Source organism: Atractosteus spatula, chromosome 3, assembly GCF_055471065.1.
Source record: "Atractosteus spatula isolate fAtrSpa1 chromosome 3, fAtrSpa1.hap1, whole genome shotgun sequence".
Lineage (NCBI taxonomy): Eukaryota > Metazoa > Chordata > Actinopteri > Semionotiformes > Lepisosteidae > Atractosteus > Atractosteus spatula.
This window is the reverse complement of record NC_142708.1, coordinates 70,369,165-70,393,520: the sequence shown is the minus strand read 5'-3', so window position 1 is coordinate 70,393,520 and position 24,356 is coordinate 70,369,165. Positions and strand designations below refer to the sequence as shown.

Genomic DNA, 24,356 nt, shown 5'->3' with positions numbered 1-24,356 from the left:
ACCAAACTTGGCGACACTGCGTACGAACGGCGCAGAAACAAACGCGCTTTTCGTGTGCTAATGAGATCCAGCCGTCGCGTGACGTACTGGAAGTCTGAGTAGCACCAATACAGAATCAGAGAGGTTAAACAATGGATTGATTTTAGAAACCAAGAGGCATTCTTAGATTTAGAAAATATGATTTATCATTACAAGGTTAAAAAAGAATATCCTGGCAGCGGTGGGATTCGAACCCACGCCTCCGAAGAGACTGGAGCCTTAATCCAGCGCCTTAGACCGCTCGGCCACGCTACCACACGATATACTGATGCTTCCTTATTGTCAATTGTAGTTTACCGAATAATTGGGTTAATCCAAAAGACGAACAGCAAATTAGCACTAGAAATGTAAGGAAAATAGGTTTCGCTCTCCCTGTGACGCTAAATATCACTATCTCTTTCATTGTCATTTTAAATCGTTTTTCGTGCTTTGAGCTGGTCTCATTTAGCGCCATGTTCGTTCACTTGAAATACTGTTCATTACACCGCTGAACAACTGTTTTTTTGCGAGGACATTGTAGTGTTGGTTCCGATTAGTGCGGCTACTCGGCGTCCGAATCAAACAACATTATGCGCGAAGCTCTAATTCCATGTTCGATAAGCCTCGAGAAATGTCTAAATTCGTTGTTTCATTCGAACTACAGCATATGCATTTCCCAAAAAAGGCCACCTACCACCCCATCCAAAACTCCCGACCGAGGCAAAATGGGAGGCTTAAAACACTCTTTATTCAAATTAGCTCCAAGATAATATCAGACAACCAGCCGTGTAATATCAGCCGATTTAAACACCCTCGTCATTAAGGACACGATGGCGAGGATAATAAGAAATATAATTCAACAACCTAGCTGGTAAAATCAAGAACACGCGACACAAAAGGCACCGCTGGGATTCGAACCCAGGATCTCCTGTTTACTAGACAGGCGCTTTAACCAACTAAGCCACGGCGCCGCCGCATGGCACCAGCGCTGAACGCCGTGCCCATACAGCAGCGAGAGACGTGATTCACTCTGACATTGCGACAGAGAGAAACGACAGATCGGAGAAAGACTCCGGTTGTACAGTTCTGCCTTTGAGAGAGACAGCCTCTATCAAACCAGCTAAATTCTAACTTGTAGTTACAATATCGATTTTATTGTTCTCTTCGGTGTGGAGCCAGCGGTCAAACATTTGAATGCTTTTTTTTTTAATTTCTTAACTTTCTCGAATACTGTGCTAACATCCCCGTATGTGTGAAGATCGAAATGGAAATCTAATTAAATTAAATTGAATCTGTAAATGGAAATCTAATTAAAACACCTTGAAGAACACAATTTCCATCACTCTGAGCAAGGTAGTCTCTGTGGCGCAATCGGTTAGCGCGTTCGGCTGTTAACCGAAAGGTTGGTGGTTCGAGCCCACCCAGGGACGCGAGATTTATTTTAATTTTTTTTCGATATATTGTAATAATTACATATGTTAACTGCTTACATTCACCTACGGCAATACTCGTTGTTACTCACCCCTGCCGTGGAGCGCACCCATGGGTGACACACTGCAAGGCCCACTGCAAATCGAATCGGGGCTGGAAGTGAGCAATTTCTTCACCAGGTTTGTGACGCAGGCCAAATTGTACAAGATGAGAGGGTAATGTAGCCAGATCACCGAGGCTAGCTCTTAACTGCAAAAGCCAAACTTCAGTTATTAATAGAGAATAGGAAAGGTCGATTTTAAAGAAACTACTTATGAAAAAGGTTTAGGGCAGACTTTATCATTCCTAAAATTACCTTTTAACAAATGAACTTAAAACAGTGGCTCAAAATCGCAAAGCTGGGGTTTGACAGAAGATGAGAGGAGACGGAGACGGAGCCGGGGGCAGTGTCACAGATGGACCAGGAGGGGGCAGCAGATCTCAGAGGCAGGGGTGTGAACCAGAGTGAATGAGCTGTGGATTTGTGTCAGGGAGTGTGTCAGTCAGTAGTTCTGCCAGTCAGCGTGTCAGGGAGTGTGTCAGTCAGTAGTAATGCCAGTCAGAGTGTCAGTGAGTGTGTCAGTCAGTAGTTCTGCCAGTCAGTGTGTCAGTGAGTGTGTCGGTGAGTGTGTCAGTCAGTAGTAATGCCAGTCAGAGTGTCAGTGAGTGTGTCAGTCAGTAGTTCTGCCAGTCAGTGTGTCAGTGAGTGTGTCAGTCAGTAGTTCTGCCAGTCAGTGTGTCAGTGAGTGTGTCAGTCAGTAGTTCGGTAAGTCAGTGTGTCAGGGAGTGTGTCAGTCAGTAGTTCTGCCAGTCAGTGTGTCAGTGAGTGTGTCTGTCAGTAGTTCTGCCAGTCAGTGTGTCAGGGAGTGTGTCAGTCAGTAGTTCGGTCAGTCAGCGTGTCAGGGAGTGTGTCAGTCAGTAGTTCTGCCAGTCAGCGTGTCAGGGAGTGTGTCAGTCAGTAGTTCCGCCAGTCAGCGTGTCAGGGAGTGTGTCTGTCAGTAGTTCCGCCAGTCAGCGTGTCAGGGAGTGTGTCTGTCAGTAGTTCCGCCAGTCAGCGTGTCAGGGAGTGTGTCAGTCAGTAGTTCTGCCAGTCAGCGTGTCAGGGAGTGTGTCAGTCAGTAGTTCTGCCAGTCAGCGTGTCAGGGAGTGTGTCAGTCAGTAGTTCTGCCAGTCAGTATGTCAGGGAGTGTGTCAGTCAGTAGTTCTGCCAGTCAGCGTGTCAGGGAGTGTGTCAGTCAGTAGTTCTGCCAGTCAGCGTGTCAGGGAGTGTGTCAGTCAATAGTTCTGCCAGTCAGTGTGTCAGGGAGTGTGTCGGGGAGTCTGTCAGTCAGTGTCATTCAGTGTGCCACTCTAGTTCTGTCAGTCAGTGTGTCAGTCAGTGTGTACCAGTGTATACCATTATATGCAATCATGTCATTGTCTGCCTGTCCAGCAAACAAAAGGCATTCCAGTTGCACCAAGGTCTGAGGGTGATTCTCTAGACCGATGTCAGGCACCCTGCCTGTCTCACTCCTGTAAGCCTGATTGGTCCCAAGACTGCAGAGTGAGTTCAGTGGAAGTCCGGGACCTAAGTTTCAAAAACTGTTGAAATGTGAGCAGTGAAAAAGAATCTTAAATTCAGCCGGAATGATGGGGAAATCATGCTCAAGCAGCCTCTGTCGGAGTCCTGGAAAGGCCTACGGTCCTAGCAGAGCTGGCGATTTTAGAGTGGGCAGTGTGGGCCATCACCGCCCCGACCTCCCCAAGGTCAGCTCTGGGCAAGGTGTCTGTGTGCTGATAAGCCCATCAAACTCCACTGCTTCTGCACATGTAATAGATTCCACACACCACTCCACCGGCTATTTTTAGACCTACGCCCCCCCCCCCCAGTTGGTCTAAAATTAAACCAGACGTCTTTGTGAGGAAGAGTGAAAAAAAAAGCTTAGACGTTTCAGAACAAAGCAGGGCCACATGATATGGTTTAAAATGTACACGTGAACCCCCTGTCATAAAATGAAACTGAGACCAGGTTGTTTCAGATGCGTCTTAGATTCAAGCCCTTCACCCTCACTGGCGCGCAGTTCATTGTTGAAAGAGCTTACAGCAATGTCCTTTTTACATTGCACCAGCCGGAATGTCACAATTGTAGTCCCTCCTCCTTAAGGGCCCTTTCACTTCGGACCTGATTTTGTGCACCTGCCCCTTGTTCCAGCCTCCTTCCTGTCCCAGACACCCTCTCAGTTCGTGGGGCTCTGCACTGATTCCCATATCGTGCGAGCCCGGGACCTGTAATCGCCTGGCTCTGTTATGTTTTTAACTTTCCGTTCCTGTTCCCGTTCCCCCCACCGGTCCTGACCCGGTTCCTCATTTTAATCTCCTGGATGGATCGCCTGACCATGGATTTATGCTGGTTTTTGGATTTCCTGTTTGGATTACCTCCTGGACACCTGCGCACTTTGGACACGCCCCCCCCCGTATTCATTCCCGATTCCTGCATGACTTTTTCCTAGTGTTTCCTCACTCCACCCTGGATTGTGTCGTCCGCATAGGGTCTGGAAAGAACTGTTTCGTTACACAGAAGTGTCTGTTGTTTCAGCAGTGCAAAGTATGACAAATCTACTCTGTAATCTTTACCCTGGAATAAAAAAACCTGTTCCATAACTGTGACAGGCAAGCTCTTCCATCTTGTTAGCACTTGTGCGCTGGCTGGAGTAACAGTATCAGGGTCATGCAGGGCCAGTGTACCCCAATGTGTGGAGTATTGCAGTAGCTCACTCTCTAGCACTGCAGCACCTCTCTATGTAGCAGGACAAAGGGCAGGTTGGTCAAAGGGGAAGTCAGAGAACATCATCACTTCCTTCGCAGGTTGGTCTTACAGACAGAGAGAGGGCGATCATAGAGGGACACACACAAACGACACTCAGGCTATAATTGTCAGGCTGTTGCAGATGGGCTTTAACCTGTCTTTTTCCCTTTATTTGATATACATGGCATTTTCTTTCAGTGTACGTTTATGTGTGGTACAGTGGCATAGAGGCTCAAACTGTAGATACCGTAAGTCAACCAAAAACACCTGTGCACAGGCGAATGAATTCTATTGTTGTACCTATGCCCAGATGCATGCAGATAGCATGTGAAGTCTGCATCCTATCAGTATACCTGTGTACAGGTGAGTTTTCTCTCTGGTCAGTCCAGTGTTACTGCACTGTTAAAGTGTCTATAAAAGCTACTGTGCACTGGCAAGCCCATTGTTCTAGATGCTGGCATGATCCTCATAGACCCAGATGCCGCTAACATGCTCCTTCAAGTCATACATCACTGGGGAGTGTGACGGTGTCCTGGTGTGTGCCAGCAGACACCCTGCTGCCATAGCGCCAATCACCACGACTCGCAGCTTCTGCAAATTGGGTGGGGGGGTATGAGCATGTGAGAGTTTTCACTGAGAAAAAGATTACTGTGTGTTAGCGCAGCAAACCCATATTGTAAATCCTGAAATGACAGGCTAAGTTCAATTGCTCTTCCATAACAAATGCAATCACCTCTGCCAGGGTCATCCGAATCCTCATCCAGAAATCACCAACCTGGAAGGAAATCGACCACTCACAACAGGCTCCTGTCTCCTGCTCACTTCAGCATGCTAGGTTCTCTGTGCACCACACTATGCAACAGGCAGCAGGATGAACTCACAGAACTCATGCAGCCACAGACATAATGAATTAGCAATGAAAACCGGGCACATGGAAAGAAATGCCACTGTGTTTCTCTAACACATCTGAGCTGCCAGGAAAAAGCTGCCCTCCTTCAGTAATTCAATCAGCAAAGAGCTCTCCTGACCAGGGCGCCACAGATCTATTACTGACCTTTCATGACTTTCTCTACCTGTCTCCATCTCTCGCTCTCCAAGAGGGAGCCCAGCTACCTTGCAGCATAGAGGTCTTCCGGAGAGAAAATCAAACGCAGGGACAGAAGAGGAGAGAAAGGCAGAGAGACGTGGAGAGGGACAGGGGGACGGTGTCAGAGGGAGGAGGAGATCCAAAGAATGGAAGAGTAAGGTATTGCTTTGGTGACACTTTGATGCATCACCCATTCTAATAAAGCTCTTTGAATTTGAAAGAGTCAAGAGAGGTGGCAAGCCCAGAGAAAGGGTCACCCTCACGTTCCCCTGGCAGGAAAGGACGCAGGACCCCTTGGAGTGGATGTGGACAAAACTTATTCTGCATGTCTGTCATTGGGTGGAGCGGTGGCTCTGTGGCTAAGGATCTGTAGCTGGAAGGTTGCTGGTTCAAATCCCCTAGCTGGCAGAGGAATCCTACTCCGTTGGGCCCCTGAGCAAGGTTTTTAACCCCAACTGCTCCAAGGGCGCTGTACAAGGGCTGACCCTGCGCTCTGACCCCAGGCTCTCTCCCTGTCTGAGTGTCTCATGGAGAGCAAGCTGGGGTATGTGAAAAGACAAATTCCCAATGCAAGTAATTGTATAGGGTTAATAAAGTGATGTTGTTATTATTATTATTCTGTCTGCTAAAGCGCTCCAGTTAGTCCAACACAGAATGTGAATTTGGCCTCAGTACAGCTGCTGATCATTTAGCCAGGGCCAGGAGTGTACTTCTGAGAAACACCCTAGGCTTCACTGTGCAGTACCACGTGGGTACAGACCAGCACTGTGCCATATGGCTAGATCAGCGCTCTCAGACTCCACTGCCAGTGTGGCACATTACCTTAAAAGTTGCTTAACATGCAACACGAGATCTCAACTACTTTCTCAAATGATTACTCTGACAAATACGTCTACCTTTCCTTCATCTCCCCCGAGATGACTGCTTAAAACGTGCAAATAATATTAGATAACAATAAGAAGATCTGTGGACCAGCAGCAAATCAGTACATTTACCCAGCTGATCAAACAATGAGGCTAGCTCAGTAAAGGAAATCAGGTTGGTTATGCAAGTGATCATGATAAACGATTCTTCTGTCTCTCTGGAATTCTAATAGGTATTATGTGAGATACTCCAGTGATAGGCTTCAGCAGAGAAAAACATACTCTTGCAGTCTAAAATAAGAAATGTTTATTCTCACATTTTCTTTTTAGCTATTTCAGCGAATCTGGCAAAGTCCTGAATGCCCACAAGTTAAATCCATTTCAAGCTCTGTAAGATGAAAAAAGTGAAACACAGAAAAGGTACATCTTCCCTAACTAAGTTCATGGAGTTCTTTGAAAAACATCATTTACATATTCTACATAAAAAAAGCATATTGCTGCTCTGGAATAAGTCCAGAATGAAGCAACCAGATACACATTAGTGCTTAAGGCAATGTCCTACATTGGTAGGCTGAAGAAACCAAACTTTTTTAGGCCTTACAGGGATTCCAGGGGGACCTGATACAAGTACGCAACACTGGCAAAAGTGCTGACAAAATCAACCCAGCAGACATTTTCCGAATGAACAGTGAAACACAAACCCAAGGTCACAAGTGGAAACTACATGGAAGCACATTTAAAACTGAGAACAGGAGGCACTTCTTTAACCTAAAGGTTGTGTGAACAACGGGATACAGGCCCAGCGGTCTTGCTGAAGCTGATACCCCAGGCTTCCTTCAAGAACAAGTTACTGACTACCCAATGGTCTAGAGACAGCAAAGTGATTCCTCTCATGTGTAACTGTCCTTGTTTTCAATATTTCAAAGCAAAGAAACATGTTGGTTAATCTTATTGACTGTATAGGACTGCCTGTGCTCATGCCTAAGTTACCAGGCCTGAAATCTCTAACATACTTTTTTCTGGTTTGTATGCAAGAGTCTGGACCTGAGAAATGCTGAAAAGAATCACGCTGCTGTGTTGGTAGTTCCACCTCCCGGTAATGTCAGTAAAAAGGCTCCCGTGTCGAATCGAACAGACCATTGACCCATTGGGAACACAGACCCAACATTGTCTATCCACAGGTGTCTGCCAAATCAACCAGTGTTACAGTGTTACGTCCTTATCTTGAGCTACTGAGACTGAAATTACGTACTGTACAGATGTCCGCGCCTGGTTTAAGTGATGGCGAAAAACATTACTAAATTAGAAAAACTGGATGTGTTCGTGGTAAGGCATTATATTCTAATCGAGTAGGTAATGTCTCCAGTCCCCTGCTCACTAGATTTCATTACTTTATTTAAAGCTCACAAACTGCAGCTCTTTGCCGAAGTTGTAAACTCGACACCCACAGTCATATGTCGCCCAAAACCTTCTCTATGATCTCACGACAACAACCGTCAACCACACCTCTCCTCCTGTAGGCGTCGTCACGCCAACCCTACCTCCCGTTTAGTCGAGCTGAGTTCCTGTCCTCCCACTAGCCAACGTGAGTGTTTTTTACCTGCAGATAGTAATTCAGTACGTCATCTATTTTCCACTCAAAGTGCTTTACAGGTAACGGGGATCCCCTCCACCACCACCAATCTGCAGCATCCACCCCACTTACCCTACATCAGCTATCAGTGGGGAGGAGAGCAGAGTGACGAAGCCAGTCCAGAGATGGGGATCATTAGGAAGCCAATGGGAAGTTTGTCCAGGACGCCAGGGTTACACCCCTACTCTTTTCGAGAAACACCCTGGGATTTTTAATGACCACAGAGAGTCAAGACCTCAGACATCTCATCCAAAGGACAGTGCCTGTTTACAGTATAGTTTCCCCTGTAACTATACTGGGGCATTAGGACCCACATGGACCGCAGGGTGAGCACCCCCTGCTGGCCCCACTAACATCTCTTCCAGCAGTAACCTTCGTTTTTCCCAGGAGGTCTCCCATCCGGGTACTGACCAGGCTCACACCTGCTGAGCTTCAGTGGGCTGCCAGCTGTGAGCTGTGAGTTCCAGGGTGACATGGCTGCTGTCTTAAAGTGCAATTCTTCAAAAATTCTTGCAATTTCCCTTTTTTGCCTGATGCATAACATTCTTTAGGTCCTTTATTTGGGGGGAGGGAATGGGAGGGTAGGAGACGATCTTTTCTGTGTTTGGCAGTTCGAAGGGGGTGGCAAGAGTACACGCTTAGTGTTGGAAATGTGATATCATGTTTGATGTATTTTGTTTCTGCTCTACTGTGTCTCTTTCTTCTGTGTCTACTGAAGGTCTTCCCTGTGCTCTGCTTCTGTATCTCATTATTGAAATACGTGTCTGTAAAAAGTGACTTTTTTACATCGGAGTGGAAAATTTGAAATATATCACGACTAATTATCATACATCGATTACAAAAGTTGCTTTTAAAAAGCTGGTTCTGTTAACTATACATCTGGCGCCTTTCATCCCCTCTACACTGCAGGTATTGAATGTTACCTTCTATACATTCATTTCGGCTAGCTCATAAATATGTAGAAACAAATAACGACCTTCTGTGGGTGTCTTCAAGGACAGCAATAACGTTATGAAATGACGAATATGAATCACCTATGTGGAATATTTGGAAAAGTATTAATTATAGTACTCGTTCATTTCTATTAATCTTCATTAAGTGCAGTGCTGCGTGCGTCTGTGACACTTATTTTTAAATTGGGGGATTCTTTTTCTTCAAATACGGAAAAGAAACAGAGCAGCAAACAGGAGTGCAGCGTCCCTGGGTGGGCTCGAACCACCAACCTTTCGGTTAACAGCCGAACGCGCTAACCGATTGCGCCACAGAGACGTTGACATGCTATCCTGAGATCCATAACAATAACACGGCTTTTATTCGGCGTTTGTTTTCAGTCCACTTCTGGTCTGGTACCTGATCCCATACTGTACCTTCCAAAATGAGCACACTGTGCCTTGTATGCGCTTTAAGACTGACGCCAGTAAATAATTCGATTGCCCGACTTTGGATCTGAACCGGGGATTCGCTAACACAGCGCTTGAGAAAAGTTCATCTAAAGGCAGGTGACTTCACCCGTCCATAGTATAGGGCGCAGATCTGTCTATTCCCCAGGTTTCAGTATGACAGAATAGGATCAAGACGGAACAAATCCCGAAACTGAAAGTAATTAATATAACTAATTTGTAATAAAACTAAAGGAGTTTAAATCTTAAACCAAAAATACCAGCACGCCCTGATAGATTCGGCATTGATGTACAGGACTGGAACAATCCTGCTCTCGTAATTTAAGTCAATCGTTTGACTCTGTGATGGATCAATGACCGTGCAGGTAATGTTCTTACTCTGTCTCCACGTCATCTCCAATCACAGTCCCGCCTGCTTGTCCCCCTCTTTCTAAATCTCTGCATTCCCTTAGTCCTATCTACGTCACTCCCACCTTTCCCTCCCTCGTCGGTTCAAATGCAAAATAGAGACCTAGGGAATTCAGAGCAAGTAAAAGTCAGCAACCTGCTATCAGCTGTCTCTGTCTCTGTATGATCTATCTGTAGCAGTAACCAGGCAGACTTTAGAGCTTAACACTGAATTCAATTAGCAAGGTTCTTATCCTAATCAACCAAGCATAGTCTGCTTTTCCTTTGCGGACATGTAACAACTTCTGCTTTCTTTCTGAACTCCCCTTGGTCATGCTGCTGGAGTTGATCGCAAGCAGTGTTAGCTACGCCCGCACGGTCTTACTGGTGACAACTTTGCAGCTTCTGTATTGCGCAATCCACCGTCTCCTCACCACATGAACACTACAAAAGAGAAATGCATTTGGGTTTCTGAAACGGACCACGGCTGCGTACAGGATGTTAATACTGTGTTATTTGCACAATACATAAAACCTGAGTTTTATCCTAGTGAGAATCCTGGTGTAGAGAGCGGACGTAAATTGCTTCGTATAAGAAACTGACGAGGAACTACTGTATAACTGCACTGCCTTTCGCCACGGCGTCCTGACGGACATTTTCTCACAACATTTTAACAAGGAGCGTGACAGGGTGCCTGTACTATCTTCACTTTCAGCCTTCGCTTTGGCTAGTTTTGTGACTTGAGAAAGCATTACACCTGTGAGGGGTTTTTCAGGTTACTGTTCTAAAAAGGGCACTTGCGTGTTTTAGTTAGTATTCTGGACAGCATCTTCGGTTAAAGCTTAAAAAGGTTCGCCCTTAAAGCCCAGTAATGTGCAGCAGAGGATGGTGGGAGGATAGGCACAGTAAAGTGCGGTAAAGTACCACGAGAGCATAGTAAAAACGCAGTAAAGTGTGGAGAATCATATTGAAAAACGGGCAAAGCAGAGTAAAGTTTGTACTGTAGATGACATTACTGAGCCAAAGCCACTTCACAAGCTATTCCTATGAAGGAAACGCAGGAATAACCAATTAACGTGAATAATGACTTTCAAGTGATGATCTGAGCAGGTCAGGTAGATGCCTTCTGCCGAGCGAGAGCTCTGCTAGTTTTATGTTAGCGCGTTGAATTCAGCCCGAACCCGGCGTCACCCTGACACGTTTACCACGGCAGGTCTATCGCCAGTCCGGAGTCTCAGGATTCAGCTCCGCAAGGCTCTCTTTCTTACCACTAATTCATCGCCTTCTCGGCGGTCATCGCTGCGCAGTAAATCTGGGATTTGGCCTTGTAGGACTCTGATAAACGGTTCGTGTGGTAAATCACGGTATTATTCACAGCCCTGGTACGCAAAGTGCAGTATGCGAGTGTATGAGGTTATTAGGCGCCCCTCCCTCTCTCTCCTCTCCGACCCCCCCTCCGGCTTGCTCATCTCAGAGGCGACCCTGTAATCATCGCGCGATGGGTTTCCCCTTTCAGAGTCCAACGCGGGGTACTGGTGCGCACTCCGGGCTCGGGAGCTGCGCACGCAGCGCAGCGCTGAAGGAGACGGGTTAAGCGCACATTCTTGGTTGGAAGGCAGGGCAAGTGAGGGTAACAGGGCGATCTGATCGGATCTGATCGCCGATCTGATCGGACTGGGCAAATTCCATGATGAATCAATAGTGCTACAATGGCCAACACAGTACGCATGCTGTACGAAATGTTATTGTGATATTGGCACATCCTATTGAACCATTTTTAAGCAGGGAACGGTGACCTTGTGGTACAGTTTAATATCCAACCCTGATATCCGTACATCATTTAACTAACACCAAAATGTACATATATAATTACGTTGTTACATAAGACAAATGGTTTAACTCTTCTTACACTTAACATTTCGCGTTTATATGTCTTCTGATGGAAAAACGCGTCGCGCCGGCGTCAGGTGCTCGGCGCTGAAGACCGCCGGTGAGACAGGCTGGCCTGCTGAAAGGGTGTATCGGCACTGTCCTTCGGATCGGCGGCTCTGCTCGCCCTGTGAAGTGGCGAGGGGAGGGGGGTTGGGGGGGCGCATTGCAAGGCTGGGGGAGGGGCCACGCGGTAGTCCTTTATATGGGGAAGAAGCGAGTTCGCCCGGCGACAGAAAACACCGGCTTCGGGAAAAAACAGCGCCGCATCCCCGCATCCGCATCCCAGACGCCCCGCGCACGCCTCCGCCACACAGCGCCAGAGCCGACCGGCCGCGAACGGTAAACGCACCTGCCTCCTTCACTAGCCGAGCGAATTCGCAACGGGGAAAAAAACGATTTTATCCGGCGTTATACCGCTATACTGCGGCTGAGCCATTTTGGCAGAGTGATGCTGGGGGGCAAGTGCAGGTTGAAGCCATTGTGCTGCCGCTCAGACGTGTCAGGCGGCTGAGGGGTTTCTGAGCATTTAGCGTATTTCTCTGTCCAGCTACCCCCGCCGGATCCGTCTGCTCTCCCTCTTCTCATTATCCCCGTTCCCCTTTATTTTATGCCTATCGGCCATTTTGTCTGGCCCGAATTAAAGAATTGATTACAGGGAGGTGCAGATACGTTTATCTATTTTTTTTTATTATTATTGCTCCAGCTGCTTTGTGAATGTAAGCCGTCGCTTTCAGGAATTATTGCTCACATCTTCCTAGCGGAGGCCGAGCGATGGATGCCGGACAGTTGGCTCCGTCGGAGCCCGTCCCGCTGTCCAGAGACGGGTTCGGGGTTCTGTGTTTGCGTGTTACTGTGTGTTTGCAATTACTGTGAACCACAGTCTTTATGTGTAGGGATATTACACAGGCTTTATACATTACAATGAAAAGAATACGAAAATCATAGAGAATTCTATTGTATTTCAAAGAGAAATGAATTAGGAACAGACCATACACGCTTATAAATACAAATGTGTGGCGCTTCTGAAAGCTTTTGATAATATTGTTACGGCAGAAGAGAAAATACCTTCTATGACTCAAGGGCAAATTATTTTTTTTTTCATTTTTCCCTAACGCGTTTTGCTTTCCTCATATTTATCCTTTTGATTCTGTCCCCCTTGATGAAAAATCGATGCGTGTGTAGGTTCCAAGGACTGAATGTGTGTGTGTGTGGTTGTGTGCGGACGAATGTGTGTGTGTGTGTGGTTGTCTCTGTGGGGGATTGGGGCAATGTCGTAACAACACCTACTGCGAAAAACCACAGTCGTGCATTTATGGTTTACAGTTACGTACGTACACCACGCAAGATTGTCAAATGTCTGGAAACGTCCGTCGAAGAGCAGGACTAACAATGCCAGTTTCAACATTAAGAAGCTGTTAGACTTCAAGTTCATTCCAAAAGAAAAAAAAAAGTACAAGCAAAGACCTTGAAAGAGACTTTGTGAGAAAGCAGTGCGCAGTGGTGCCTTCTGTTACTGTACAGAGCGGACCTCTCTGATCTTCTCAATTCAAAGCGCCAGCCCGCGCGCCGGAGTCACGAGCTTCCTCACACCTTGTGCTCGGGAGCGCTCAGCAGTTCAGCAGTAGGTACAGTAACTGCGAGATCTAGTAATATCAGAATCCCAACTGTATCTTCAAAGCCTAACGATTAATCCACACTGGAGCTGTCTACGGTGCACGATAACGCGTCGTGTTAGATGTATCTTCCCTTTTGAAGAGAGAAAAAAACGGGAAAAACGGAGTGATGCATTATCCCCCTCCTTAAAATCAAATTAAAAAACTGCAGGGTTTCGAGAATGTTTCCCTTAAATACATCGGAAAAATTCCTACAATTCTAATTTTTTGTAAGCATAACAAAGTGTTTTAAATGCAATTTGGTGTTCAGAATCTCAACATATTGTACTTTCTAATAAAAAACCAATGACAGGACATCTTGCTTGTTTCTCACACTCACAAAACAGTACTCGGTTCATTATACTCTAATCGTATACGCTGTAGACGCTCAAGCCTCCAATACGGGCTACCCATTAAACCAGTTTAAAATCAAAGATTGTTTCTTTTTAATCACCAAAGCTTAAATCACTGTCTATATTTAATGCTTGTTTAAAATTAATCCAAGTTTCTAAATCCAAGGTCTTTTCTAAATCTAAAATCTGAAACGGGTGAACCAGTAATAGGAGTCCGGTTTAACAATTGAATGCTCAGACTTAACAACCAGCCCTAACTATCATTTAATAAGTGTTCCCACTGTGTCACCGTGTTTAAAACGATAGGTTTTGCTACAGTTTTGACACTGTTCTATCGGGAGCTATGCAGGTGTCGTTTGTGTGATATGCTATCGAGTTCTTTTTTTAAGTTTGTGTGCAAGAGCACATGTCCGTGTGTTCAAGTGCGAGTGTGTGTGAGGATGGCTGTGATCTGATTCCCAGTGGCAGTTTGGAATTTCAGACTGGAAGCAAGTAGAACTGTTTTATTTACACATGACTGAAAGCATTGAGGAGGATGTTAGGGAGAAAGGAACACGTGCCAATTTAAAAAAAAAGAGAGACATAAAAGTCAGATAGCCATTCTTCAGTTCCATCTTTTCCTCTTTCAATATACATTATTTTTCAGCAGCAAAGATAAATACTAGCCTAAATCCATCCTTTATCTACTTACCCATTTAACTAGAGTTTAATGAATTTACAAAATAGTTTCAGCCCTGTCACAGCAGAAAAAAATGTTTTAAAGCATTGAAGACAATACAAATGGAGTACATGACCAGCTCACGTTGTGCAATGCTAACAGAGAGATGAAGACACAGGGTGAAAAGAGACACCAGACCCGAGAGAGACAGATCAGATGTCAAGGTGAGGAGGCAGTAGGGTTCTAGCAGCAACAGAGCAGAAAACACCGCTCTGTTGGTAGAGGAGACAGCAGAGATCTGACACAAAATAATAGAAGGAGACTGCAGCTTACAGGTGAGGAGATAGGAGAGGCCTCACACAGAAAGTGAGGAGACAGTGTGAATAGGAATGAATCCACTTCTCATGACACTAATCTCTAGCCCAGTAATGGACTGTCTGCACAAGAGTCTGCCCCAACAATACTGTGTATGGTGGTCATGTGTGAGTGGCTCTGTTAATGCTACAGCAGATGCATTCCAATATTGTAGCTGGGTGGTTATAAAGGCTGTCCTGTGGGTGCAGGTTTGGGCAAGGGCAACATGAATCACTCTAAAACAATTGCTGAATGAATATGGGGGATTGTACTGAACTCCATATTGACTGTAAGAGTCTAAGGCCCTGTGACTGGACTGTGTCAGTGTACTGGACTCCACAGGGACTGTAAGAGTCCAGAGCCCTGTGACTGGGCTGTGTCAGTGTACTGGACTCCACAGGGACTGTAAGAGTCCAGAGCCCTGTGACTGGGCCGTGTCAGTGTACTGGACTCCACAGGGACTGTGAGAGTCTAGAGCCCTGTGACTGGGCTGTGTCAGTGTACTGGACTCTACTGTACTCCCCAGAATAGCACTATATAAGTGTGAGAAATTATTACTATTATTATTACATGGACTGTAAGAGCCTACAGCCCTATGACTGGCCTGTGTCACTGTACACATGGACTATAAGAATCTAGAGCACTTCTCTGGGTTATGTCAGCTTTATCCTCATGGACTATGAGAATATACGTAGTTTCTTACTAATGTTTCAGAAGATTGCCATAAGAATATATATAATGTATTATACACCATAGTACTGTAGCAACAGAAGAACAGCTGTTAGGCTGGATAGGAGGCAGGTGCACAAAACCAACTAAAACGGGAAAGAGCCGGAGCCCCCTTAAGGGGAGGGATTATGATCGTGACATTCAGATGGTGCAAGAACGCAGCTAAAAGCACCACATGAAACACATCTTGTCACCTGGCAGGTGCGCTCACAGTTCAAACAGAAGCAGGAACATCAGTTCAGTAAAATAAAGACAATTGTGTATCCTGCGGTGGGAAAGAGTCTATTTGAAAAAAGCAGCAAACAACAACAACGCAATCCATGCTGTGTTTGGATGAAGCCAGAACCAGACAAGACAGACCTCTGTCCAAGAAAAGCACGTGGTGATGACCTATATAGTCAGCTTTACTGTGCCATGAAAAAAATCACTGCAGAGTGCTCTCATCTGTCCCTCTCTGGGGGATTTTTAATTTGAGTCTCACCTGAGGGTTCTATTTGCCTTAAGTTGTTATCCGTATGTGTTTTGCACATCTGTCAGTTCCTCGTTATTATTAATAATGACAGAGTGCTTTGAGAGATGCACGCGTATTTTTCTGCACACAGCTGCCTCTGCTTTGTCTCATACACACGGATGTGAGTGAGAGAAAGAGAGACAGTCTGTGTGTGAGTGTGTGCATGTGTGCAAGCACATTACAGACTGTGTGACTGTGTTCCTGTAACTAAGTCTATGCACATGTGTGCTTCTGGGATTCTCTGCTGCCCTTAATCAACAAACCTTATGTACTGCGCCATCACAGACACGTCTATCTTCCTAGCTGCTGTAATTAATAGCTATTGTCATGTGCTGCCATTGTACAGCATCCCCCTTCTGACTGCAGCAAAAGCACCTGGTATGAGCCCTGTGGCCTGCTTGCCTGCTCACCATCTGCCACAACTGAGGGGGCGATTCATGCAAGCACCAGGGCAAAAAATGACAGACTGCCCGCATGCATGAGAGTGCAGGGGGAGAAAGAAAGGGCAAGAAGAGATGAGGGTACAGGGATACGGGGAAGTGGAGTCAGAAGATGGAGGAGAAGTGACAGATGGAGGACAAAAAGAAAGATGGGGAGAAGGATGGAGAAAGGATTAAGAGCACAGGAGAAAGATAGGGCGTTAGTAGGTGGCAGATGACTTAGGGGGAGACAATGTGCCATGCGTGTAACTGACTGCGGTCAGTTGTCCTGCAGTCAACTTTCAGAGGAGGGATCTGCCCAGTCCAATAGCCCAGGTAGGGTCACCCGATTCCAAACAATCTGAAAGGAAACTGTGGTTTTTGAAAGCGGACAATTTGTTACAAATGATTGCCAGATGACTTGATGTAAAAAAACAGTCACTGTGAACTGATCACAATTAAATGGTTCCATGCCTTTGGAAGGTGACGATGTAGTGATTCTCCACAAAAGCTCTGGGATGGAGGCTCTCTAGGACACCAGCTGGTGACAAAGGATCTAGAGTATGAGCCCCTCAGTCTAGTGAAGCTATTTAATGGAGTTTATAATGAAGGTTCAGGAGGGATGACAACAACCAAGTTCAATCAGACTCAGCCGTCAGTAATTAGCAATTGCTTCTGACATCCATTCTTCTCCCAAAACGCTATAAATACCTACGAGATCCCTATCTCTCTCTCTTGCATGTCTCTTGCACCCCACCTCCACCCCATCTCCACCTCTGCAGCTACCCCTTGGTCACCCCGCAAGGGGGTCCTGGCCTCCTTGTCCTCTGGCCAGGAGGTCAGCCCTCAGGCGAGCGGGTTAAGCCACAATTTCACTCCATAATCCTTTCATGACGCTTTCATCTTGGGTGTTGTCATTCCTACTGAGACCTAAATCTCAAAATAAACAAGGAAGGGAGTAAAGAAGAAACCCAGGCAGAGCACAAAAGCAACATGACTACTGCTCAACCTGTGTGTCCAATCCATGAGAGGGGCAAAACCTCCCATTGCCAGCCAGCACCAGCCACACCAAGGATGGGCTTTAACTGGGACCTGCAACCACTGCTCTGGTATTGCTTAGGGAAGGGGCAGACGTTGATAAGAAATCACCTACGTTGGGTGAGTGTGTGTGCATGTGTGTTTGTATGGCAAACAGAATTGAGAGCTCTCCCCTCCAGCCCCACAGACAAACTCTTCATTGAGCTATGAATCTGTCAGGGTTAATGTCTGTAATCCATTTTTTAATGACTGTCTTACATAACATAACAAGAGAGAGAGAGGGGAGGAAGGGGAGGGAGCAGTGAGGGATTGAACAGAGAAGAGAGGAGAAATGTATCTGACAGACGATGAGCATGATCGTGAAGTTTTAAGAACAAGAAAGTGCCTTGATGTTCACACATAATGATGAGTGTGAACTTGTGTGTTTCCTTGTGTCTGTGTGTGTGTTTGCAGGCATGTGTCTATGCACGAGCGTGTGTGTACCAGCAGAAGTCTCCAATGAAACTGGGTCAGGCATCCCAGGTACTCTGTGAGAAAGAGAAAACAGGCTTCTGATGAAGGGCAGGCATTTTAATAGCAGAAGAAACAGAAGGAGGTGGGGATAGGACTGACAGCAAATGGAGAAAGACAAACGAGAGGAGGAAGGAGCAGCTGGAGAGAGCAAAGAAAGATGTGAGAGGCCCAAAGAAAAGAAGAAAAAAGATAGAGAGAAGGAAAAGAGGATATAAGAAAGAAAGAGGTGAAAACCAGGAAGAGGGAAGCTTCAGTGAGAATCTTTGAAATGTTACATAATGAAAGAGATTGATAGAGATTGATAGGATGTTATACAGGGATGCAAAATCACATTAATCAACCAGCTCTGTTCTCAGCTTCCTTGTGTTGCTAGGCTAACCTTAAATAAAAGCAAATCTAGTTCCAGTCATACAGCTCTATCAGTTTGGTGAAGTTCTTCAATACCATGTTTATGTCAGCTGCTACTATTGTCGGGCAGAGGAAAGTTTCTCTATGCAGTATGAATGGAAGTGTGGCCTGTAACAGACGTAACACCAATAATGGGCTGATGTAATGCAATAATGGAATAATTACAACAGGGAGAATGGGTTTCCCTTAGACCAGGGGGTGGCAGTCTTACATAATGAAAAAAGTGAACTAGTAAATTATATACATGTACGTTTTTCATTGTATGGATAATGCACTTACTTCAAGTTAAATAACGAATTAATTAAATCAATTAAATATGTGCAGTGCTGAAGTACTGAAGGTATGTAGCTTTCATGTTCTTCACTTTTTAGTGGGCAATGCAGACTCAGGGATCAAAGCTTGGATCCACTTTAAATGGGAAACTATGAAATAAGTGATTATATTACCAATGCGTTTTTGTTATGTCCCAGTAAGAACGTGAAACCAGGGACTTAAATATTTAAGTAAATATGAGAGACTGGGGGTTAAATATTTAATGATTTGAAAAGATCCCTGGTTCCACATTCTTACTGTGATGCGCATGACTATGCATAACTGTATGTTAAAATGCATATCTGTAAATTCACAGACCTACGGCCACAATCTTTACTTTTAGAGGAATCTGCATTTACACAACAAAAACTTTATTGTGAATTCCCAAAGACATTTGGAATTTTTAAGCTCATTTTCTGGTCGGAAGATGATTTTACTCAACACTGGTGGAGCATGTTGAAGCGATGCCTAGAAAATGTTTCCGCGGGGATTCTACGTTATTTCTATGCGCTGCGCCCAACGTGCAGCCCGCATCACCTGAGATCCACCAAGGGGGTGAGTCTGAAGGCTGAGGAGGCAGTGCTGATGCTCATCTGTCACATTGGCAGTGTACAGTCAATGCAGCTGATTTTGAAACAATGCATACACGCAGCCTGAACATCAAGCTAGGCTACCTTTGGCTTCAGTTTTGCGCTCGTGTTCTTTAATCGGGAGGCTGAGATTCAGCCTGGGAGGGTGAACAGAAGCTGATTCTTTCCGTAGGCTCAGATGCATCTTTCATTTATAAAACAATAGGAAAAACACCATCCTTTCCACCCAACCACAGTGTGGTTAAAGGAGTGTGCTCAACTGGGAAAAAGACACAGTAAAGCTTTGAAGAAAGGCTAAGAAAGGCAGAAATGAACTGAATAAATTAGGATAAAAAAAGCTCAGCTTTAAAATATCAGACCGCCATCATGGGATTTCACCAGCAAAGGAGTTATATAAACACATGGCTGAGAGGGAGGGAAAGAGGGGGGCTCTGCGAGACACAGTTCCTGTGAAAGGATGGGAACATTTATTAACCAGGACAATATCATCCTTGTTCACCTCTAAAAACAAGTGGCAGATGGAGCCTGTGCCACAGCACATCTAAAGTAAACAGAGCCCCTTCTCCTGGCTGGAGGAAACCCTTCACTGCCTGCTGACAGCAATGAGAGGGAGAGAGAGCAGGGTGAGGGAGGGTGGGAGAAAGGTGCTGATAAGGGAGAGAGAGAGACTGCAGTGTCAGGAACACATCCGCTGACCGCTACACACACCCTCTTGTAACCTGTGACAGGGTTAGGCACAATTAATGCTAAGAAATGGGAGGACATTCCTGTTCCACTGCACTGCGGAACCCAGGAGCAGGGAGGCAGGTGAGGCAAGTGAGGCAGGATGATGTAGGGTAAAACTGACGGGGAAATACAGGTATCCCAACCTTCTTTTGAACACCTTCCAGACCGTCAAGGTGTCACTTAGACCACAAGAGGCAAATGCTAGGGTTTTATTCCAGAGCCCCTGGTGAGCCAAGAGAGAAAGAAGCAAAGAGATGTGCCTGCGTAACCACACATGCTTGTACAATCACACTCGGTTAACAAAAAACTGTGAAAGACCTCAAGAAAAATGCTATATATCTAACAAAGTAAGTGGGTTATTTAATTTAGCATGGAGGTCGGACCAAAAGAAAACAGAAGAAAATAGCTCCTCCGGGAGCTCAAGACACCTGTACTAGAGTATTCCCCCTAGTATACTAAAATAAACCATGGTGGGTGTTGCATGCCTTTTCTGTAATATTTTCAATTTCCGCGGGATCACCATCAAGACTATGAGATCGTGCCTTGGTAAACTATCGGAGCCATATGCACAACCCTGCCAGTATGACCACACTACGGTGAACATAGACTGCGCAGTTTCAGGAAAACAAGTGATATTGACTGCACTACCATCGCCACACCAGAAGATAAGACCTGCTGTGTTTTTCTTGCTCTGCAGCAGTCACTGGTTATAGTTTGTTTTAAGTGTAAACCATTCAAAAGCTTTTTAAGTCTGTTCTTTAGAGACGAGAGGCGATTGCACATCTGTCACAATGCAATCCTTGATTATATAACGATATTTGCCTCCTCACCGCTTTTTCTCCGAAACGCATGTAGTGTAACTACAGTTTCTCGTCTAGGGATAGATCTAATAATCACAATGAAACTAACAACAACAACAACAACAATCTTCATTATCACGACCAATGACTCCATCTGGAGGATTAACCTTAAATTTGGTTGTGTTTGTGTGCCTCCTGGATTAAACCCTCCATCTGTCCTTAAAATACATTGCATTCAAGGTTGGGGCTTTCAGCACACCCAGGATTGTGTCAGAGTCATGTCTGACTGAATATAGGAGTGTGGCCGTCTCATACGTGTGTGTGTGTGTGTGTGTGTGTGTCTGTATCAGTGCAAGCAACACGTGGGTTTTAAGTGCCCTAAAGAAGTTTCAGAGAAACATATCAAGAAAAGAAGAGATGGGATGAGTGTTACACTAGCTGCCAGGAGATAAGATATGCCACATGAAAACTTCAGCAGCAGATATAGGACAAGGTCATATATTGTACAGTAGCTGTGAAGCAGAGAACCATCGTCTCTCAAGTTTTACGCCTATGTGAGCTCCAGCAAACTAAAAGTTTTTCACATTTTACTGACAAATCATGAATATCCCCACTTCAGAATTTGAGGACACAAAACAAAGTATAATAATGTGTCCAACTTCATCATCGAGCAACTAAATAATAATATATACTAAATACTAAATAATAATAATCCAGGCTCTGGACGCGTGACTGATGGTGCTCAGACATCCGAAAAGACAGATTGTCGATTCTAGAATCCCACTGATTTATAGATATTGATCTTTCCAAATGGACAGTGCCAGAGTATGTGTACATATCTGTACACATATCTGTGGTTTTCTATCTGTAGTAACTTTTGTTCCACTGTGAATTTCTTGCCGACTTACAAACTTATAGAGATGCAAGAATCAACAACCATTTTCTTTCCTGTCTTATGAAATAATGCTTTCTGTAACTGATGTTTTCAGAGATGATGTCTAATAAGCATTTTAAACTATTCAATTTTGATAATAATATTGCTTCTATCGCAACATAGAGTCCTCCTACCAGGAGCGAGTTGGGATTTCAAGTGAAAGAACGTGTTTAAGACATCACGTACAGCCCTCTCCCTCTTCCAGCACCTCTGCCTGTGAGTCTGGTTGACACAATGTTTTTGCAGAAAAAGAGATGAAACATCTCCTGACTGTGGGCAACCAAACTGACCCCCCCCTCACCGTCCACTCTCAGTTTCCCACCCAGAAAAGGGCTGCTTGTCTGTGGGAGCTGCCCCTGGGTAGAATTTCTGAGGCCAGCCATTGGAATTGGGGGTTTGCCAGGCGCCCAGTTGTGCCAGGCTGATCCAAATTGTCCAGTCACGCATTGCAAAACAGGGCTCTGAACCAGCCAGGAATCAAGAGGAGATCAAAATCTGCTCTGGTCCCATGCCCACCTTCCCAGTACAGACAGCCTGGAACTGTCCGAGAGTGCCTATGAGTTGTGCATGTCCAGAATTTTGAGCATATGGCCAGCAACCATGTCACCACGTAACCATGTAAGCGCTAGTTTCCCTGTCTCAGATCCATCTCTATGTCACCTGTCTCCCTCTAGCTCTTCTGGCTCTCTAGAGTGTGCAGTATGTGACCCATCTTGTCTGCATCTTCCTCTCTCCCTTTGTCTCCTGTCAGCTCAGGCTATATAGATGAGTAGAGCTTGACTACTTGCATAGCTCGGTTTAACCATGCTGTCCCTTCGAACCTCTCAGCTCCAGGATGAAGATTGAGACTGGCCTGTCACATTCCCCTGCCCCCGAAGTCGACCCCCAGGCTGAGCTGGAGTTCGCGGTGGCAACGGAGGAGGATTTTGAAGAGATCATGGCCATGAGCCAAGACATCTACGGAGGGCTGGACTACCTGCCGACGCGCTACAAGGCCTGGTTGCAGGAGCCCAACCGCACCGTCATCTTGGCACGGAAGCAAGGCAAAGTGGTATGAGTTCCTACCAGGCTCCTCTTGCTAGGACATTGATGTTGCTTGCTGCACTTCTCACCCAAGATAAAAGGACAGTCCCCTGGCACCCTCTCAGATCTGGTTACTCCAATAAATCCACATGGTACTTCTGCGTGGTGGACTTGCCCAGTGCTTTTCCCAGGTTTTTGCCTTGCCAAACCTGCCTGAAGACTGGTGCGAAAGACTCCTTACACACTTTAGTGTGTTGTTGCCGTGGGAGACCACAGTGGACATTTGCAAGAGCACCCTTGAATTATCCTTAAAATGCCTCCGTTGAGAATCACACATCTGTACACCGTGCTACTGTTGAGCGTGAAAAATAGGTCACGTTTGAATGTCTTAAGCTCAGCCCCTTAAACTGGGTTAGATGACTACTGTAACACACACAAAAAACGAACTCAGCTCTCCTTTATACAAGTAGATAACAACTAGGAACAGTCCATAGGGAAATGATAGACATACTGTACTACCTTCACTGTAAGAAATAAATATTTGCAAATAGTTGCCCTAATTGTTTTCAAGTAGGTGGATAAAGAAGCAAAGACTCTTGATTATTATTTTTGCTGCCAAATTTAGAGTGAATACAGTTACAAATGTGTCTACATATGGAGCCAGCAGGCATGTGGGCCAGTGGGCCCTTACAGCACTAGTCAGTCAGTTCCAAACTATTCCGAAATCTTGAGCTGCAAAGCAAGCACTACCTTTGTACATGACTCTATGAGACAGGCCGGGGTGAACACGGTGATGATTACCACAAACTCATACGGAAAGCAGGCCTTTCTGCTGCGCACGTATCAAAATGCCAGGGCATTGTCACACTGAACACGCTGGAATTCACTCACATCAAGCACTGCAAATTCACCCCCACAAAGACAACGCTGCCTGGGCCTTCAGTGACAGGTCCCAGCACCACAGCTTGCTGCCAAGCCAGAGTGGTACTTGGGGACCTAGAATAAACTGGAGTAGGCCAGCACAGTGCGCCATTGTCTGTCCTCCTTGACATGCAGACTGTATTGGCGTCACTTCATTCCCTCCTCGTGCTTGAAAATCAATCCAGTATTAACAGAGTGCTGTGCCCAGAGTGCCAAGGTTAAGTGTAGTTACAGTACACTGGCGTGTCCAATGCTACAGTTTTAAACCCTATTGATTATGGCATCATTTTCCTCTCTCACCAGATATACAGTATGTCATAGAAACAGCACGTGTCAGATAATCGATGGACTGTAATGATTCCCTCTCAAACTTAATATCGACCCCTCCCGCTCTCTGCAGTGTGCCAGGGAGTCAATATGTGTGACTAGCGATGGAGTAGAATCCACTTTTGACCTCTTTTCGTGGCCGTTTCCAGTGGTACCATGGCGCCCCCTGTGTGTCTGTACCACGCCTCCTCACTCTCGCTCTCTCCTGCCAGATTGCCCTGGAGTCAGTCTGCGTGATTGATGATGGGGAGACCGTGCTGGTGGAGGGGCTGCGTGTCGCCCCCTCAGAGCGGGGCAAGGGTGTGGCCGGGGTGCTGCTCAAGTTCTGCTCACAGCTGATGAAGGCCAAATACCCTGAAGTGAAGGTCACCCGCCTCACCCGGGACGACAGGCTGGGACCCAAAGACTTTCAGAAGTACCGACTCATCACCAAGCAGGTATAGACGCACAGTCACGTACTGGTCCATTGTAACAGACTAATCCACTAACACAACCAGAATAAAACTGTACAAA

The 24,356-nt window shown here is 45.7% G+C and overlaps 1 protein-coding gene and 4 non-coding genes across 6 annotated transcripts in view; 2 read left to right on the top strand and 3 right to left on the bottom strand.

Annotated features, from left to right (window-relative positions):
- Nucleotides 1-212: 212 nt before the first annotated feature.
- trnal-aag (transfer RNA leucine (anticodon AAG)) lies at nt 213-294 on the bottom strand. The gene has a single exon. It is a non-coding gene; the product is annotated as a tRNA-Leu (tRNA).
- A 621-nt stretch (nt 295-915) lies between these two features.
- trnat-agu (transfer RNA threonine (anticodon AGU)) lies at nt 916-989 on the bottom strand. The gene has a single exon. It is a non-coding gene; the product is annotated as a tRNA-Thr (tRNA).
- A 385-nt stretch (nt 990-1,374) lies between these two features.
- Nucleotides 1,375-1,448, top strand: trnan-guu (transfer RNA asparagine (anticodon GUU)). Its single transcript has one exon. It is a non-coding gene; the product is annotated as a tRNA-Asn (tRNA).
- A 7,603-nt stretch (nt 1,449-9,051) lies between these two features.
- On the bottom strand, nt 9,052-9,125 carry trnan-guu (transfer RNA asparagine (anticodon GUU)). Its single transcript has one exon. It is a non-coding gene; the product is annotated as a tRNA-Asn (tRNA).
- A 2,652-nt stretch (nt 9,126-11,777) lies between these two features.
- Nucleotides 11,778-24,356, top strand: part of nat16 (N-acetyltransferase 16) — a 28,724-nt gene continuing 16,145 nt past the window's right edge. Inside the window, exons 1-3 of one of the 2 annotated variants that reach the window (XM_088912211.1) lie at nt 11,778-11,914; nt 22,401-22,623; nt 24,056-24,280. In XM_088912211.1, the coding sequence (XP_088768337.1) occupies nt 11,778-11,914; nt 22,401-22,623; nt 24,056-24,280 (585 nt within the window). Of the gene's footprint in view, nt 11,915-22,364; nt 22,624-24,055; nt 24,281-24,356 lie in introns of those variants that run through there. The other variant, XM_088912210.1, reaches the window with a different exon arrangement.